A 20,000-nucleotide genomic window follows, 5' to 3' on the forward strand; every position below is an offset into this window, starting at 1 on the left:
CTTTTTCAATCCTTCCAAACGTTCAGCCAAGAGAGAAGAGAGAAGAAGAGAGAGAGAGAGGGGGTTCTGTTATGCCAGAGTTACTTCCCGCAGAAGGTTCTGTGTGGAATCTATAAAACAAATATGGGGAAAAGAGAAGAATAAATGCATAGGAAGAGAGAGAGACTGGAAGAGAGAGAGACTGTATAATTTTAAATTGGTTGTTGCAGTGATTGATTTCTAAGAAATCATCAAAAGGGTTTCGTGGTAGCCTTGTTCTTCTGCTTAGCCGAGATTCTGGAAAATCAAAATCTCCACGTAATCTTCTTCTAATCATATTCTTCTCTGTCACTCCAAGATTTTCGCCTTACCCTCTTCCCTCAACAACCAAACGGACTCTGTACTTCTCAATTTTGTTATGTATGCTCTGTCGCGTGTTGGATTCTGACTTTTCTTCACGAACTGGGTTCCGGGTGGGGCGTAATTCGGGTTTTTCCTACGCCCTCGTTTTTGGGGTTTGATAGCTTCGTCTCTTTTGGGGCATTTTCTTCATTATCGCCTTTTGATAACGATAAGAGGTGTTTTAGTCTCGGCCTCATTGATTGTTGCTCACGTGGGTCTGTTGTTCGAGTTGGGGTGCTTCTAACTAGGGTTTTCGAGGGGATCCGAGGTTAAAGTTCGTGTCTTTCCGCGAATAACTCTGTTGGGTATGTGCAAAGTTGAGCTGTTGATGCAGTGTTAAGGGCTGAATTGATTGATTAATTGATTTGAATTATTAGCGTAAAATCTGTTTGGTTGTACGTTTTATTCTTCCGTTGGTTGGACTATTTTCCGGATCAGTAATCTGAGAATTTATTAGGTTCCTAATCCAGAATTTTGTCCTTGTACCTCTTCTATACATTTTATCGAGTGAAGTGCGAGTTTGTGAGGTAAAAAAAAGGGTTATGCTGGATTTGCCTTGGTGTTGTTTTGTGTTTAAGCTATTGGTGGTGGTGTGATTCGAACCCTTTGTGTGGTTTTCATTGGTTTAATATTTTGGTGGACAAAGGGATTGTGATTCATTCTTGTGTCGATTGGTGGATAAGATGAGTAGCAGCATGTCTGGAAGTTTAGTCCATCAGGGCCAGTTGCTTGTTCATATTGCTGAGAATGGTCACAGTTTTGAGTTGGATTGCAATGAAAACACACTCGTTGAAGCAGTTATGAGGTCTATTGAATCTGTTACTGGAATTAATTTCAGTGATCAGCTTGTTCTTTGTAAGGAAATGAAGCTGGAATCACATCGCCCGCTATCTGTGTACAAGCTTCCATCTGACGAGAAGGAGGTGTTCATATTCAACAAATCAAGGCTTCAAAACAATTCGCCGGCTCCACCGCCGGAGCAAGTTGATATTCCCAGCCATTTAGAGCCTCCATCGCCGGCTTCCTCCCATGATCCACACCCTCTTGATGATGCTTCAGATCCTGCTCTGAAGGCTTTGCCTTCTTATGAGCGACAATTCAGGTACCATTATCATCGGGGGCATGCTATATATACTAGTACTGTAATGAAATATGAGCATTGTGAGAGGCTTTGGAGAGAACAGATGGTCCAAGAAAGAGCAGTGGACGTTGCAAGGGGTAATTTGGATCAGTATTATCGAATGATTAACCAAAGCTATGTGGAATTCATGAAACGTTATATGCAACAACACAGGATGCATTCTGATCTCGTGGTGAATTTTGGGAAGAATGTTGAGAAACTAAGATCCATCAAACTTCACCCTGCTTTGCAAACTGCTAATCGCAAATGCTTACTGGATTTGGTCAAGGAGGAAAGCTTGAGGAAGTCAGTGGAGAATTGCGCCAGCTCCCACAAGCAGTTTGAGAATAAAGTGTCACAATTTAAGCAGACTTTTGGGGAAGTGAAGCGTCGGGCGGAGGAATTGTTGTCCTCCAGGGCTTTCTTGCCCACCAAGAATATAGAACAGACAATTAAAGAACACCAGAGATATATTAATGAACAAAAGAGTATCATGCAATCTCTGAGGTTAGTTTGTATTTTAACATTTTTCAACTATTTTTTGTGTGCTCTGTCTTGTTGACGAATCATCTAAGGTTAATGTGTATACCAAGTTTGATATGGCATCCTGTTTTTAACTTGTTTTTCTCTCATAAATATGCAAAATCTGGTTCTCAACTTCTCATTTGTTGTGTTAGCGCATAGCGAGCCTGAAATAGTTAAACACCATTTCTGCGAAGTTCTCGATCCATTCCATGTTAATTATTTAACGTGTACGTATGATACTTTTTTTTTTTATGGCTTTTAGGAGTGCCTATAGTTCACTGGAGGCGAATCAAATGGAATAATACATGCTGTACTTAATTATTATTGCAATTTGTAACTTAATTTATATTTATATTTCATTTATTCTGAGATATTTTCATAATATTTAATGTCATCAGAACATCTTATCAATTATATTTTCATGGGATTTTTGCAGCAAGGATGTTAACACCGTAAAGAAACTGGTAGATGATTGTCTATCCTCTCAATTGTCTTCCTCACTTCGTCCTCATGATGCAGTTTCAGCTTTGGGTCCTATGTACGATGTTCATGACAAAAACCACCTGCCCAAAATGCAGGCTTGTGATCGTGCTATTTCAAAACTACTAGAATTTTGCAAGGAAAACAAGAATGAGATGAATAACTTTGTGCACAATTACACTCGAAACATAACTTATGTTTCTTATCTCATTAAAGATCAAAAGCTGCAGTTCCCTGTTTTTAAAGAGGCAATGGCTCGTCAGGATGGCTTGTTTGGGGATTTAAAGTTGTTCTACAGTATTGGTGCAGCATACAGAGCTTGCCTTGCAGAGGTAGTGAGACGAAAGGCTTCTATGAAGCTGTACATGGGCATGGCTGGGCAAATGGCTGAAAAATTAGCTACAAAACGCGACGCTGAAATCAGAAGACGAGAGGATTTTTTGAGAGTTAATAGTTCATGCATTCCTAAAGATGTATTAACATCTATGGGATTGTTTGACAGTCCGAACCAGTGTGATGTCAATATAGCTCCGTTTGATGGTGATCTGCTTAATATTGACATATCAGATGTGGATCGTTATGCTCCTGAATATCTAACAGGAGTAACTTCCAAGATGGAGAAGCTTGGAAGCTTTAAAGGTTCAACTGCTTCGAGTAGTGATAGTTCTCATTTGGCTGAGGATGTAGATATTACTGCTGACTTAAATGAGAGATATGATTCTGAAGGTTTGCCAGATGGCAGTGAGTTGATAGAAATTGCTGGAACCTGCAGGATGGAAGTTGAAAATGCAAAACTGAAAGCTGAGCTTGCTGGTAGAATAGCTTTAATATGTTCGCTCTGTCCCGAGGTAGAGTATGAGTCATTGGATGATGAAAGGGTGAATAATATGCTAAAGAATGCTAGAGAAAAGACAGAGGAAGCCTTGCATTTGAAAGATGAATATATTAAACATATTCAGTCCATGCTTAAGATGAAGCAAATGCAATGTATGTCATATGAGAAACGTATTCAAGAATTGGAGCAGAAATTGTCTGATCAGTATATACTTGGGCAGAAGCTTTCCAATGTAAATGATGTGACTGGGAAGGAAATAAAGTCAGAATCTATCAGTAGTGAAGCTCACATGCCTTCCTTATCTACATCTGAGCCCATGGATGAGGTTTCATGCATCTCAAGTTCCTTAGATGCAAAACTTGGTTTGTTCACAGAACATACAGGTAAAGTGTTAGATGGGGTGGATGAAAACATGTTGGATTCCTCTGGAGTTCAGAACCCACAGTTGGACTCTTCTATGATGGAGCCTCATCGCGAAGAAGCACAGAGTGCTGATAAAGATAAGAAAGACAAGATAATCGGACAATTAGGCATGTCATTAACAAACAGTTCTACTGGTGAGAACATACCTGTGTCACATGACCTTGTACCTTGTGACTCCACAGTTTCTCAAGACTCAGAATCCAAAGTAAATGATGATAAGGTGTTGTTGGATATACGAAGTGCACTTGCAGATAAGTCAGAACAATTGATTGAGACTGAAACCAAGCTGAAAAATGTTATAGAGGAGGTTGTTGTGCTCAAAAGGGAGCTGGAAGCTAGTAAAAAACTACTTGATGAATCTCAGGTAACTGTGGAGTCGAATCATACCCATCATTTCAGGGTTGCAATTTTTTTAAAATCTGTTGTGTAGTTCTCCTATACTATTTACTATTTGTCTCTATTTATTTCTCCCACTTTGCTATTTTAATGTCATTTTTTAATTTCCAATTTCTGTCCATTTTCTTCACCTGTTTCATACATTATAGAAGCATGCAATCTATTGGTTATTCTTCTGAAAAGTGTTATTGTGTCAAAAACCAAATAGAGAATTTTTTTATCATCTTTATATTACTCTTGCCTTGCGACACCACATTCTTGTGGTATTTTAGTGTCTATAGATCCCATTTAAGTGGTTATAGATGTATTACTAAAAGCAAATATCCTAAGAAAAATATGCATTAATTTTGTTGTTCTATAAAGCCATGCCATGCAGAGTTTTATTTGACTCTTGTCAGTTGGGATGTTTACTATAGATAAGCGAGGCTCATACGGGCATAGTCTTCTGTAGCTACATGTTGCAATTGCAAATCTGTTGGGCTGAACTACAGGCATTTCTGTAAAAAGAAACCAAATTAAGTTTCTTAATTCTTTTGTATATTTGATCTGAGATGAAGTTGAATCCGTATGGTGAATTGAGAATTTCGTTCAAAGACTTGTGTAGGATCAGAAGGATATTGGGTGAATGAATTGTACATGTTGAAGTTTTTTTTTTTTTTTTGCCACGGGCTAAGCTTTATTAGCCTTATACCCATTTTTGGTTCAGTATTGCGCTTGCCTTTCATATTCTAATGAAATATTTCACTTTCATTACAGATGAATTGTGCTCACTTGGAAAATTGTTTGCATGAAGCAAGAGAGGAAGCTCAGACACAAAAAAGTTCTGCTGACAGGAGGGCTTTAGAGTATAATTCACTACGAGCATCTGTCATTAAAACACGCAGCTTTTTTGAAAGACTCAAGACTTGTGTTTATTCTCCCGGTGGTGTGGCTGGTTTTGCAGATTCCCTTCGTAATTTGTCGCAGTCTTTGGCCAAGTAATTTACTTATACTATGCCCATTCCCACTGAAAATATAAAATGACTTGTGGTGGTAGGCTTGTAGTGATGAAAACAATTTCTTCACTTATTAGAACTTATGAGATCCCCCATTATATTACTCTCTGTTTCTTTTTGAGGGTCAGATTTTGAAGAATCTTTTGTCTATTTATCTGTTAAGTGATTTACATATGTATTTATTGTGTGGGGGTGGATAGGGAAAGAGTCAAACTTTATACAACTATTTTATTAGAATCAAGAATTTTTATTATATTTCTTAGTTCATACAAAACAAACTTAAAAGAGTTAAACAAGAACGGAGGAAGTAGTAGGAATGTTCATTCATTAAGTTTGATGGTAACGAGGTTATTGATAATAAAGGAATTCATTCTGCAATCACATTGTTAGGTTGACGATTGAGACTTTCTACAATTGAGTAAACAGTTTTCGCTTCTTTTGTTCTCTTGCATGGAGGGGAATCTGATATAAACATTTCCAACAAATTTCTATGCCATTTTTCATGAATTGGAGAAGATTCCAGGCCTTTGTTTGAGACCGTTCCATTGATATTTTATATTCATATTCATTCTTAATGAATTGCAACTAGAAGGATGATTGGAACACTTCTCTTTTTTCAGTTCTGCTAATGACAGAGATGATGATGACATTGCTGAGTTTCGAAAATGTATTCGTGTCTTGGCCGATAAAGTTAGTTTCTTGTCAAGGCACCGAGAAGAGCTGCATGAGAAGTACTCAAGAACGGAAGCTGCTAATGAACAGCTTCGGAAAGAATTGGAGGAGAAAATAGACCAGGTCAAAACTTATTACAATAAGCATCAACTTGAGAAGCAGGTATTACCTTGTTTTCTTAATGTGACAATAAAATGTTTGAGCCTCTGAGATGAGCTAGTTTTTATCCACAGACAAATGCCTGATGATCACTTGATTGCATGGATGGTTTTTTACTGCATTTTCTACCCATTTCAAAATTGTGGATTGAGTTATATTCTGCTTGTGATTTTCTGCAGGCAAATAAAGAGAAGATTTGTTTTGGTTGCCTGGAAGTTCATGAGATAGCAGCCTTTGTGCTCACTTCTGCTGGGTATTATGAGGCAATTACCAGGAACTGCTCTAATTATTACTTATCCGATGAATCTGTAGCCCTGTTTGCAGAACATGTTCCAAGCAGACCTAACTACATTGTTGGACAAATTGTGCATATCGAACGCCAGATTGTGAAGGCGGCACCCCCTCGGCCCGAGCATGGTAGGGCTGAAAAGTTTACTACTCCTGACAAAGGGACTGACTGGTTGACCTTGAATTCAGGATCAACTCCAAACCCATACGGTCTCCCTGTTGGCTGTGAATATTTCCTAGTGACAGTAGCCATGTTACCTGATACCACCATTCATTCATCGTCTCCTTCCTGATCCTGCTTCATCCCTGGCAGCAGATTAGACGTGATGGAAGAATTCAATTGTACATAAACTACATTCAAAGTCCCAAGTGCTCTTCATTATGCCTGGTTTAACCATTTGTACAGCTGCTGATAATGATAAACCAATTTAGTTTCAATCTCTTTGTGAATATTTCAACCCTTTTATGACATTTTGTATAGATTGTGAATATTATTTACAGCTTGTTTATTTCGACTTTTGGTGCTCCTTTCCAAAAATGATATTTTGATATCTAAAATATATTTAATTTATAACTTATTTTAATGATATAATGATACATACTAGCATTTTAAGTCAATTGAAAAATATAATTAAAGTGTATTAATTTTTAAATGATTGTTTTTTTTTATTGGTGATTGCAAGAGGTACTTTTTCAAATCCACTTAATTCAAGTGGCTGTAACAGAACCTCTCAAATGACAATGATCTTTTGTAGTTATGGTCAGAGTTCAGAAGTCACAGTTTCCCCCACCTAACAACTAACTTAGTGCTCTATGTAAATATCTTTATTGGCACTCATTTCAATGTGATGACATTCCTTTAATATAATGTTAGGTACGAGGATATCCACCATTCTCCCGTCTTCAATGTAATAAAAAGTTCATTCACCGTAAAAATAGTTAATTTTGTTGAACGAGTTTAATTTAAAACTTTTACATCTCAGGTACAATAACCATTAAAGTGAAGTTTTAATTTAAAAGGGGCTGTATGATTTTCTTATATTTGAAACTAAAGGGAGAAACATTGTGGAAACAAACTAGATAACAAGACATTCCCATACATAGACGTGATATATCTTCTAATACAACATGAAATAATACAATGTTTGAATAATAGCTAGGTCACTCAACTTAAACAGCGGTATTAGCCCAATATTCTATTAGGTAACACATCGTGTACAAATCCAATTGGTTTGAATGGTAAAAAGTTAAAGATGGCGTATTCTCTATGCACAGCTTGATCTTGACCATTTTTTATATTTCAAATATCAGAGTAACTATCAGGTTTAGCAGTCACTGTCATCTTCTGATATGTTAAGCAAGAACTTTGACAGTGAAGCAATACGAGGAAGGTGAAGAAGAAACTCTCCCAAAGAGTCTTTCCTGGACATGCCCAAAGAAACATCTCTGAAGTCCACCTCAGCAGGCTTGACATCTATTTTAATTTTGATGTTGTGCATTGATTCAAGATCAATATTTTTTCCATCATCAACATTTTCCGTGTCATGTGAACTCTGCAAAGCTGCAGGGTCCGTCTGTAAAAGACAGCAGAGAGAATTGACCCTTGTCATGAGTGATTTTTCATCAGAAGCCGCAATAACCTGATTGTCATTAAGAAGATGCTGTGCAATTTCCTCCAGCATTTCCTGAAAACCTCGTCTTCCATCACAAAAGGACGGATCCACACAAGTTATTTGTTCTGAAAGGCAGTGTTCAATGTGGCCAATAATATCACTCACTGACATAGAAGTCCGGAGTCCAGGTAAATTTATCTGGTCGCAATTTCTTGGGCCCTTGGAATCAGCTTCAGAGCTTGTGCTCCCTTCAATTACACAACAATTCATGAATTTTACAAGAACAGTAAGTTAAGACCCGATCTTATTGTTTTAAATGTTTAAAATAAAATGATATGGGATAAAACTTAATGAAATGGATTCTATTCAAACAAGATTTAAGTTCTTACAGTACCTGAACTGGTGGAAGGTGCTTCACAGGGTGAACTATCCAAGCTAATGCCAAGACGACCATTATACTCATTCTTAAATGATGGTGACAGGGATGAATGAGGAGATCCTATGTCCTGCATAGAAGATGTGGTAGATACTTTTGCATTGACACGATGGAAATCATTATCTTCTGGATTGTCAAGGTTCTCAAAAGCAGCAGGTCGTGTATCAAAATGAGGTGAATCCAAGATTATCTCAGGCTGCTGGCTTACGAAATTAAGATGTGCGTCACACTGAATAAGCCTTTCAAAATTCTTGGCTAACATCCCTTGCGGAAATTCCAAAAAATGTTGCCTACAAAACCACGACATGAAGTTCTCAACATCATGGCGTAGTAAATACAGGACCACGGAACCTAAACATAATAGTATCAAGTATCAACCTTCATACAAATGAAAACTAGGAAACTTAACCAAATAAACTTGTTACAATAAAATCATGAGAAATGATACTTTTGACATAGAAATTTTCATACCTTTTACTCTCTCTTTTTTCAAATACAAAAATTTACTTTTTTTTATGACCATTTTATTATTGTAATGTGTGTGAAATGAACGGAAATGTATGTATGTCTCACACTATCATTACTCTAAAACTATTATTCACGATTGACAAGTCAACAACACAAGAGTACTTAACACCACATTTAATTAAAACCTTAATAGGTTTGTAAATTATTCTTACTTAATATGTTGCTCAACTTGATCATTATATAAAACTCCTGTTCAATCTTAAACTCTAACATTATTATTCCAAAGAGTCCTCTAAAGGCAACAAAAGATACTGCATCAAATGCAACTCAACCACTCTTCCTCAACTATTTCAGTAAGCTATCTAGCTCTTTCAAGGTTTTATTGAAAGCTGGTTTTCCAGCCCAGCTCAAGATAAATCAACAAAAATCATAAGAAAACTGATCTTATGCAAAACTGTTGAGCTCACATCCACACATTAGAAGACTGAAAATAATATATACCTATGTTTGCCAGCCTCTCCATCGGTAAAATCTGATGTTGTTTGCCATAGTGTATGCTTTCTAGGCTGAGGATTAGTCTCCTTGAAGAAAAGAGGTTGTCTTGCGAGCTGCAATACACAAACACACCAATAGTTCAATGAAAATGAAACTGAACATTCAGCCAAACGTACGTGTTTGTATCATTGTATTGTAAAAGAACACTCAAATTAGCTATATAGAGAGGTATGAGAACAAATTACAGCTACAGTCAACGAGCTAGGTCCCGTATCAGGACAATGTGCCTTGAGTGACATGATATCTGACCACTGGATTTCCATTTTCCTCATTAGTTCGCCTTCAAGAACTTCCCAAACTAGCTTTCGTTTAGCGAAGTAACATTTTGCCACTAAATCACCCTCGTGTTTTGATTTATACTGCCAGAAAGGGAGACATCCTTGAGTTATTTAAAACTCAATGAAAATAAGTTTCCCAAAATTCTAGAAACAAGTAGTTATATCTAGAATATACCTCCCACGAACCAATTCTTAAAATTGAAGCTGGGAAATTTGAAGCCTTAAGCTTTTCAACAGAGCCTGATGCAGCCGCAGCCGGACTTTCCCTTTTCAAACCAGAGCTTAAATTTTCATTTTGGGTATTTTCAATAAAAGTATTCCCTTGAGAAAGCTTCTTCTGTATCAAATGTAATAGCGAAGGGCTCTTCCTAAGACGTAAACCCAGAGGGCTAGGCTCATCAAGTATATTGTACTGAGGAGGAGAACTGGAAGCTGTACTATTTGAAGCATGCCATTGCTAAACATGCACAAGGAGAAAAGGAAGTCATCAAAGTGAGCATATATTAAACACGCAGCTTACAAAAAATGAGTACAAATAAAACAAACAAACAAATCCTTAAAATCTTCAACTGTTTCATCTAAGTATTTAAACTTGATCTTATCAATATAATCTTCTGAATTTTGGACTAATATGTTTGATAGATTGCATTCTTAAATACTTATATAACATGACAGTATGATACAAGTTTTTTAAAAACATTCTTTCTGATATGAAAAATGCATGTTCTTCTATATGATCACAGCTTTATATCACTGTCACTGCTCCTTCAAAGATTATAACTGTTATACCCCTGGCACAGGTTTATCTATCTATCTAAGAAAAAGAAGAATAATATTGAAAAAGATGAGAAACCTCTAGTGAAACGGATAAGGGTTTGAAACGCTTATTGAGAGGAGCATACTCTTCTTGCAGTGGTTCCTCCACCTCCAACTTCAACGACACCGTTTCAAGGTACGTCATGAAACTCGTTGGTAGAACCATGAAAAACTTTCAGTGAAGCAAGAAATGGCGAGTCGCAAAAGCCCTTTAAAAAGAAAAAAGAAAACGCGGAGAAGACCAAATCAAACAAGAAAAAATGGAACTTTTGTTTCGGTTGGAGTGGGTTGGCAACTGGCGGAAAAAAAACAAACATCCTTCGATGCTTCTGAGGTGCAGCGCGTGAACTTGATCAATGGCGCGTGTGAATCTTTAAACTGTCTAAAGTAAGACATTTGCTTAGTTATTGTCGGGGCGTGTGCTGGCAAACACACATGAAACGAAACCAGTTATGGATAATGTGGGCCCTTCTTTTTTCGCTTTTAAGTTTAACTCACGTGGCCAATGGTTCAAATATTTTGCCAAGTGTACTCTCTGCATTCAACAACAAATGGATAAGGGGTGTTTTCACATTGAAAAATATTATTTTACACACAAATTTTTTATATTTATCTGATATCATCTTATTTTACTTTTTATTTTCTTTTCTTTAAAAAAATACAAATTTTATACTTTTACAATTATTTTAGCATTATACCTTTTCCTTTTTTGCTAATTACATTTTTTTTATATTGCATTTTCAAAGTTTTCCAAAAATTTTTTTGTACATTGTTCATATTATACTATGTTTAAGCAGTGCTTATAAATTAATTAGAGAAGCGTGATCTCTCGTAATTAAACTATATTAGCATTTAACATTTTGTTGATTAATGTTTTGGGAAGGAAGTAACTTCCAAGAAGTATTATTACAGTTCAGAGATTGCATTTGTTTAAAAAAAAAATGAGAACATTAATTTACATTTACTATCCTAACTTGTTAAAAAAGAATGATGACAACCCGTTTGTATTTACTCTTTAACATTTGATGGTATTTGATTAGTTGAAATTTCTTCTACCGACATGTTTTTTATTCAAACTTGTTGGCTTATATGTTCAAGAGTATTTTTAGAGTAAAATCTTAATTTAAAATTAGGAGAGGACTCCTTTCTCCTCTCCATTTTCTCTCACCACCTCCTCAATATTTCTTAAATTCCAAACTTATCCTTTTTTTAACTTTTACTTTTTATTTATTTTATTTTTTAACTTTTAAAATCCTAATACCCTTTCTTTCTCACTCAGCCACAAGCCCCTTGCCCCTTGCCCCTGCCCCCACCCCACCTCTCCGGTTGGTGCAAGGCTAGAGGCTATGACCTCTGCAACCCAATCATCACTACCACTCATATCTCTTTTTTTCCTTCCATCATAATCTCACTACCACTCATATTTATTCAAATATCAACTACTCATAAATTACTATATTAAATAGTTTTCAAAATTATAACTTTCTATAATAAATTTACCTTACGAATGTTGACATCCGCTTACGTATGGTCACATCCATTTCATGATTAATACATTTTTTATAGAATTTATTAAGCATTTGGATTCTGGGACGAATCTGCACTGCACCTTTACTACTTTTCTCACTGTACCTTTAACCACTATCACAAAAACCGATCTCTCTGTTGCTAGATGAGTTTCTTGCACCACCACGAACCTGTAACCTACCATTAAGAACATTGCAAAACACACTCACACCACCACCACACTTACAGCACAAACCACCACCACACTTACAGCACAAACCACCACACTCTCAGAGCACAAAGAAACAGTCCGAGGTAAAGAGGAAGAAGAGTTGTCTGCTTGCCACTGCATCCATTCATATAGGAGGACTATTATTAAGTTATTAATGGAGTGGGTAGAAGTTAGAAAAATATTTACTCTAAAAAATAAATTTTATTGGGGGGCAAAATAGGAACAGGGAGGTACCGGAAGCAATCTGTGGGGGTGTAGGAAGTAACCCGTTTCGACCAGGTCCAATCCATCACGGGTTGGTCACTTAGTGAGTCAACCCGACTCATTTATTAGCAAGTCAAAAAAATTCAAACTCGGTCCGACCCACCACGGGTTGGTGGGTAAACGAGTTGGCTCACTGGATTACTTAATTACAATTTTTTTAAAATAAAAAAAAATTACAAACTTTTTATAATTCAAATTTAAACAAATTTCATTCTCAAATTTCCCTTCCGGGTGTTTAACTAATTTTGAAAGTAGGGAACTTAAATAATTTTTTCAAGAAAAAAAATAATAAATATTTTTTTATAAAATTAAAATTAGGTAGATGACCAATTCGATACATCACGGGTTCAACCCGCATGAGTCAGTTTAAATGAACTGGTTGAAATCTGACCTGCATAAAAAAAATACAATTTTTTCAAACCCAACCCAATCCAAACTTGTGGTGGACCAGATTGATCCTCGAATTGTGACCTATTTGACAACTCTACTTAAAATCTTTAATATAATATGAAACTCTTGCCAAATCAATTCCCCTACTCGATATTGCTTTTATATGAAATAATAATCATAATAATATTATTATTGAAATTTTTTCTTACAAATCTTTTTTAATTTTAATTTTACTTTTTTATTTTTAACTTTTTTTTATAATTTTAAATAACAACTTCATTTTCAACTTAACGTAATTTCTAGTATTTATATTTAAATTTATATCATATTTACTTAGTAAATTAGTAATCATATAATTTTATTTATTAAAACATGCTTTTAATATCTTATACTCATTATATTATATACAATTTTTTTTATCTCAAATTGTATAATCTTTCTCTTGATCCAAAAAATCCTGAGAGTGTTATAAACATAATTTGTTATTAATTCAATTTATTAAAAATTTCAAAATCAAGAAATAATCATACTAAATTTTATAACTTTGAACGAATTTCAACCAATAAAAAAAATATAAACTGTGTATCTTTTCAACCAATGAAAGAAAGCACGCAAAACTCAGTTTCGAGTTATCTACCCATGTTCCTCGAAAAACAATGATAAACTGTGTATCCCTTAAATTTTACCTAACAAAATGTTAGCCACATACTATTCAACATATTTTTCATCATTATTAGATAGAAATCATGAGTAAATTCCATCTAACAGTAAATAGTATTTTTAAAAGAATGATTTATAAACAATTTCGTTAATATCCCTCTTCCGTTTTGTTGAAGTATCCCTCATTACATCGTAAAAGAAGAAAAAAAATCAAGATATACGCAAGAAGGAAGCTTGATTTTTCTTTAGCTATAACCTGAATTCGAACTTCATGCATAAAAAAGGTACAAAAGTTGCACATCCTGAGCAAATTCACCTTGTTCCAACTTATCAAATATGTAAAGTAAAAAATATGCTAGCTACATACTTTAACTACTCTTGTTATTAGATATAATTCATGATAGATTCCACATAAGTATATCACGTAACAGTATCTGAGAAGAAAGTATTGTAGAGTATTTTGTTAATATTCCTCATTCTACATAACTCACCAAATAGATTACGATGCTCACATAGCTTACCAAACAAATCCAGAGATAAACAGGAAGATGGGAAACAAATAGCAATACTGGGATGTCAATAAATACCCATTGTTACATGCAACAGAAAGGTAAACCACATTCTTAAGATACCGATGTCTCAATTAGCCAAAACAAACTGTATTCATTTGAAAGCAGATTAGAGGCGTCACAATTCATAACTAAACACAGCTAGGCTTTTGACTCAGTTTTGCAAAACACGACATCTATTTAGCATTTCTGTTTACTTTCAGATATGGCAAGGCTCCAATTACGTTGTCATAGTCGCTCCTGCTGACCGGATGCTGTGCAAGACGATAAAAAAGAAAAATTAAGACACGAGAAAACCAATCCCATGATTTAATAAAACAATCCAAATTCTAGCCAAAACATTTATTATAAATAACTCAAGGTCAACAAGAATAACAGCTGAGTCCAGCCGTGTCATTCTAGAAATTTAACTACTGTTGAGATAGATATAGATTAGGCAGAAGTTATAGATATCTGTATTCACATTAAGTTATTATATAAAATTGAAATAGTTTGTTGATATTGGACATGAAAATCACGGATGCTTAGTTAAATTAGGATTTTGAAATGAGCACAGAACATATGCAACTTGGAATAAACTGCTCAAGGCAGTTTAGTGACATATGACTGAGACTTTGGCTGTGCTGACTTGGAAGATAAAAAAAGAATCAATGACATGTTTTGAATATCAGATGCTCCAAAAGGCTTGTTCATCATACACATCAAATTCAAAACTGTTACAATCTCCAAATTTCAATTATACACAACACATATCCCTTAAAATCAAATAGCTACATCTGAAAACAATTGTACCATTGCAGAGTTTTTCACATCATCTCTACAGATTAAATTTCAGATCCTAATACAAACAATGACAAAAATGCTAACAGCTGAGTAGCATTGATCAAACAATTAAATATGGAAAGCTTCAACAGAGAAGTGTTAAGAATGCAAACCTCGGCCCCATCATGATTTCTTATAAAAATTTCTTTTTATTATTCCTTAACCAGTTCCCTTAAATCACTCATTAGTAGGACTCTACAATAATTATCTGACAGAAGAAACCCATTACAGACAAAGTCCACATGTAGGAGACAAGAAATAAGCATTCTAAACTTGAATTTGGTATTTGGTGAATGTTTGATTGCACAAAATTAGAAACCATAAAGAAAAGAATATATTAACATTTCATAGGAAAAGGAGGGGGAAGGTTGAATTGAATATTTTCTAAGTTGTTATTTCTTGCAAGCTCTTTCTCCCAAAATAAGATAAAAAAATGATTTCAAGTATCAACATTAAGACATTGACTGCAACAAACTATCATATGGCATCCATTAAACAAGGATAAACAAAATGCATCAACTAACTCTAAAAGTTGTTCAGATGAAATAAACTGGACAATATAATTTGACGAAACTGAGCCGAACTAAACTATTTTGAATTATTATCAATGAATATCTAATTTTAAAACATATTTTTAATCTTATAAGATGTGGTTCAGTTTAGTTCAAGTAATTCTATTTAAGAACTATTCATTTTTTTTAAGAAAAAAAAAAAACTAAACATAACAATTCAGGATTTTATGAAATTCACTTGAATATCAATTTAGTTCAATTCAAATTGTTTTTTAACAGTCTTAACTACATGAGTCACTTAAAGTGTGGTTGTATTAATTTGTGCAATGGAAAGTGAAAAACTTCCGTTCAACTACAACCTTAATCGAACATTACTTATGCATTGCAGATTTACTTTTTCTATGCATAAGGGCAGATGTTTTAAAGTTTGTTTGAATAAATTTTTCTCAAAGCACTTATAACAGAAGAAATAAGAAAGAAAATAACACAGACTTCTCTACTTTTCATATAAACTTTTCCAAAAAGATGATTTTAATTTATATGTATCTAAGCTGATTTTAGTTTATGAAGGTGTTTTTTAAGGTATTGATGGGAAACAGTATTCAGATATATATCTAATCTTGAGTTTATGTTCTGGTCAAATGGGAGAGAAGATTAGAAGACAGAATTGACCCTCCAAAGGCAATGCTATTCTTCTAATCTCATAATAAATACCAAAGCAAAGAAACTAGCAAACACACTAAGGTTGTCAAGTTATAATGAAATTCAGTCTAAACAAGGAAATCTAACAAAATGAACAACCAAGCGCCAAAGGCAACTAGTAGAACAATCAAATCAGTCATTGGCCACCACAAAATCCATCCAATATCTAAACGCCCAGACAATTCACCAAAACCGGGTAACAAAAAGTGCGCTGGGAACATTGATTAGGTTAAGCAACGAGAAAGTAGAGAGGATGATAATACGATAAACATAATCTAACCATTTTGGAGAGTCGTAATTTGCGCTTGGTGTTCTTCTTGACAAGCAAATGCTGCTTGCCAGCTCTCCTACGAACAATTTTGCCTCGCCCCGTGACCCTAAACCGCTTTGCCGATGCCTTTATCATCCATTAACCAAATTCAATTTCGAAAAACCCGAATGAAGTCGGAAAAATAGAGAAAGAGAGAGAGAGAGAGAAAGAGACCTTGTGGGTTTTCATTTTATAGCCCTTAGCGGATACAATGGTGAGAGGGCGAAGGGTTGGAGAGAGAGGGGAAGGAGCTGTGCAGAGCTTTTGACGAAGAAGTGGGGCGGAGATGGAAGCTGAAGAACTAAGATTGAGCGAGTTGGCGTTGTTGGATGTAGGGAATCGAACTGAAGTGTAAGAGAGACGAATTGAAGAAGAAGAAGAAGAAGCGCAAGGTAAAAGTCCCAGGCCCAACGACACGGTAGCCATCTTCAGTCTGAGGTGAGCTCAGCTTCGTTTAAGCCAAACTTCTGGTTTATGGATAAAGCTGAGGTGCTAACTGCCTATGCAGCCTGAGAGCTAGCTCTTGTCCTCTAATTTTTCTCCCTCACATTCACCTCATCACAATTTCTTTCATTTTTTAAGTTTGTTTTCATATATTAAAATTAAACTTTATGTTCACAAGGTGTCAGGATGGCCGAGTGGTCTAAGGCGCTAGACTCAAGTTCTAGTCTTCGAAAGGGGGCGTGGGTTCAAATCCCACTTCTGACATTTTTTTTTTCTGTTGACTCTGTTTGCATTATATACTAAAGAGAATTATATACTAAAATCTTCAATCATACATACTTTGATGTTTTAGATATTTTGTTTATTTAAATTGAAATTTTACTTCAATAATTTCAACGAAAAGAATTACATTAAAAATCAACAAAAATGTGCTGCAATATGGTATAAAAACTCCACGTCAAGTTTTGATGAAAAAAAGATGCCAAAATTATTTAAGAAATCATATTTATAATTTGTCCTTTAATTAATAATATATTAATATAGTTTTTCAAAATTACCTTTAAAATTGGAATTCTATTCTCTTAATTTTTTTAACTAATAAATTAATACATCTTTACTTAATATATAGTTGTCAATCGTCTAGGGGCTTCTAATGACCAGAAATAACAAGCTAGGCTGCAAAGGCACGATATCATAAGTTGCTCTGCAATGGGACAGAGCATGAAAACATGATTAATTATATGATTATACTGCACAAATATCATTATTAGGATCACTTTTTCCCAGAAAGAAACTCCTCCCAACCACCTCCATTGTGTCATCTTTACAGGCATCAGTCCCGGCAAAGAGAAAAGATCTCTAAAAGCTAAAGAACTGTAAAACATTATAATTTTGAAAATCTGAAGTTCCAGCCTTTTCGCCAGCAGTCAGAATCTCTTCCCTCCCTCCCCAGCACAAACAAATAAGGTGGTATAACATAGTTAACATGTTTTTGTCCTAGTAAAAAATTGGAGTTAATACGAATCTAAAATAATAAAATCTAATGAATTAAAAATGTAACGAGGCAGACTACCAAGACATAATACTTTTCATAGAATCATTCACAAGCTATATCACCTGAGGTCTTCAAACTCATTCGCTTTTCTGCCTCTAAATATCTAATTCTAATGGATGTGGATTCTGCAGATTTCCTCCTTCTGGAGAGAAACTAGACATGATGGGCATTTGCATACAGCATGCTTTCGTAAAAGACAAATTGTATTAACAGAGAAAAATGGATATTTTTCTGTCAAAGGGGAAGTAATACAGTAGATTGCGATTGTTGGAGACAACGAAAGTGTACAACTAAAACATAAATATTACAGCTATAAATTAAGAATAAATTTGACAGATACAGCATTTCATAAGCAGTGCAGTCCATCTCTAGAGTGCAAAAGATGTCGAAGCTAATTCTTCCGGTGTCACAGGATCGTGCAGCTGCACTCACAAGCAAATATACAGTAAGGATAAGGTAAACTTAAAACACCGAGGCAGTTAACATTAATTTGTCTATTTCTAATATCCTTCCTATCATTTAAATGAAGTTCTTTGTCATATGCTCTTTTGATATAATGAATGGGAGAAAGACACAATAATTGACAAACACAAATCAGAATCATTTAAATGCAAGTCTCTTCGTTCCCGTCAGCATTTTATTTACTTTAACTTTTGAATGAATTCGCTGAAATTCAAAAAAGTGCATGAAGAAGGGCAAGAATTTTTGCTTCTGGTGGTGCATCCTCTACCCAACAAGAACTTCCACGCCTAAGAGACGAAGCCGGTAATACATTGGCTACCTTGTTCTCTGCCTCCCAAGTCCTAGCATGCAAACAATTTAAGTTTCTAAACAGAGAGGACAAAGTTCTAAACAATTTAAGTCTGGACAGTGCCTTGAGATAATCAGGTGGAGCCATTCCAAGTCCAAGCTACTAGCCTAGCCTCCACAAACGACATTCAAGAAGCAAAATCCCATTAACGTCTACACAAGTCATAAGTCACAACTCAACAAGCTTTGGGCTAAATCTCAAAATTAATTTCTAGACTAACATTGTGTGATCGGAGAGAAAATTTTGCATGATAGCTACACTTTTTACAGCAGACCTCATAACATATAATCAAGAAGCAATTTCCCAAATATATGGCAATCAAATACACATACCCTGAATTTCCCAATGCATAATGAAGAAAAACAACACTGAAAAATTCGCCATTGTACAAACAGTAAATACTGAGTTTTAATGTAACCAAAATGTCCAATAACTAAATCAAACTACCGCACTGCCATAGTGAGTGAATCAGAAAAGACTTACAGCTTTTGCAACAGTAAGCCAATGAAAAGCTCGGAGCATTTCATCGTTATGGGAAGGAACGTAGTCATGGTTCCAATAGGTAATGTCCTGAAACGTTGCTTTGGTGACCCAAGAATTCGAGTATTGTTTAGACGACGGAGGCGATGTTTTCTTAGCCAGAACAAAACCTACAGAGCCACAGACAGGAACAGAAACCATTCGTTCATTTTCATCAATTGTTGTCAACAACAAAGAAAAGTTAAATTTAAGATATAAATATGAGAAAGGGAGACGAAGATAACGATATACCAGAGTAACCGTGAGGAAGTTGGAGAGTGGTTCCCTGGAGTAGCCTTCCTCTGAAATGCGCTTCCTGTAATGGCAAACCTTCGTCAGAGACGCCGTTGTGTTTGGGTTTGAAGTAGTGGGAAACGGAGGCGGCACCGTCGTGCTTGACGCAGCAGGGGAGTTGATGAACGCGGCCACTCAAATCTTCTCCGTGTGGCTTAAGATCTACGGTGGCGTTTTCCATTTCGGCCTTTGCTTTCCAATCCACACCGTTGGGTTCTGTCCAGGGAAGTACGACACTGGAGGCGCGTATTTTGGTTTTGCCGCTAAAATCAAACCCCAATTCTTCATTAACATTCTTTCCTTCCCTCTGCTTTTATTTCCTCCCAGACCAAACAGGACTCACAAAATTAATTAAAGATACGTTTCTTTAAAAAAATAAAATTAGGTGAGTAAAAAATTTAAAAATAGTTAATAAATTGTAGTGAAGTCTGAAACTAAAAAAAAAATTAAATTAAAATACAACTGGTTTTA

At 35.3% G+C, this 20,000-nt stretch overlaps 4 protein-coding genes and 1 non-coding gene across 5 annotated transcripts; 2 read left to right on the forward strand and 3 right to left on the reverse strand.

Moving 5' to 3' along the window:
- LOC106768504 (autophagy-related protein 11) lies at positions 1-6,789 on the forward strand. The gene is made up of 5 exons (XM_014653690.2): positions 1-2,008; positions 2,463-4,128; positions 4,917-5,137; positions 5,776-5,989; positions 6,166-6,789. Exons 1-5 carry the CDS (start codon positions 1,065-1,067, stop codon positions 6,565-6,567), a joined length of 3,447 nt encoding a protein of 1,148 aa, XP_014509176.1. The 5' UTR covers positions 1-1,064; the 3' UTR covers positions 6,568-6,789.
- Positions 6,790-7,253: 464 nt separating this feature from the next.
- LOC106767291 lies at positions 7,254-10,972 on the reverse strand. Its single transcript, XM_014652147.2, has 6 exons — positions 10,478-10,972; positions 9,800-10,081; positions 9,532-9,705; positions 9,293-9,399; positions 8,282-8,613; positions 7,254-8,135 (listed from the first exon to the last, which is right to left on the reverse strand). The coding sequence occupies exons 1-6, from the start codon at positions 10,604-10,606 to the stop codon at positions 7,600-7,602; spliced, it is 1,560 nt and encodes a 519-aa protein (XP_014507633.1). The 5' UTR covers positions 10,607-10,972; the 3' UTR covers positions 7,254-7,599.
- Positions 10,973-13,940: 2,968 nt separating this feature from the next.
- On the reverse strand, positions 13,941-16,932 carry LOC106765831 (50S ribosomal protein L35, chloroplastic). The gene is made up of 3 exons (XM_014650583.2): positions 16,582-16,932; positions 16,378-16,494; positions 13,941-14,315 (listed from the first exon to the last, which is right to left on the reverse strand). Exons 1-3 carry the CDS (start codon positions 16,831-16,833, stop codon positions 14,238-14,240), a joined length of 447 nt encoding a protein of 148 aa, XP_014506069.1. The 5' UTR covers positions 16,834-16,932; the 3' UTR covers positions 13,941-14,237.
- Positions 16,933-17,031: 99 nt separating this feature from the next.
- Positions 17,032-17,115, forward strand: TRNAL-CAA. Its single transcript has one exon. It is a non-coding gene; the product is annotated as a tRNA-Leu (tRNA).
- A 975-nt stretch (positions 17,116-18,090) lies between these two features.
- LOC106767763 (ribonuclease H2 subunit C) lies at positions 18,091-19,836 on the reverse strand. Its single transcript, XM_014652714.2, has 3 exons — positions 19,488-19,836; positions 19,200-19,366; positions 18,091-18,327 (listed from the first exon to the last, which is right to left on the reverse strand). Exons 1-3 carry the CDS (start codon positions 19,708-19,710, stop codon positions 18,274-18,276), a joined length of 444 nt encoding a protein of 147 aa, XP_014508200.1. The 5' UTR covers positions 19,711-19,836; the 3' UTR covers positions 18,091-18,273.
- Between the last annotated feature and the right edge of the window lie 164 nt (positions 19,837-20,000).

Source organism: Vigna radiata, chromosome 7, assembly GCF_000741045.1.
Source record: "Vigna radiata var. radiata cultivar VC1973A chromosome 7, Vradiata_ver6, whole genome shotgun sequence".
Lineage (NCBI taxonomy): Eukaryota > Viridiplantae > Streptophyta > Magnoliopsida > Fabales > Fabaceae > Vigna > Vigna radiata.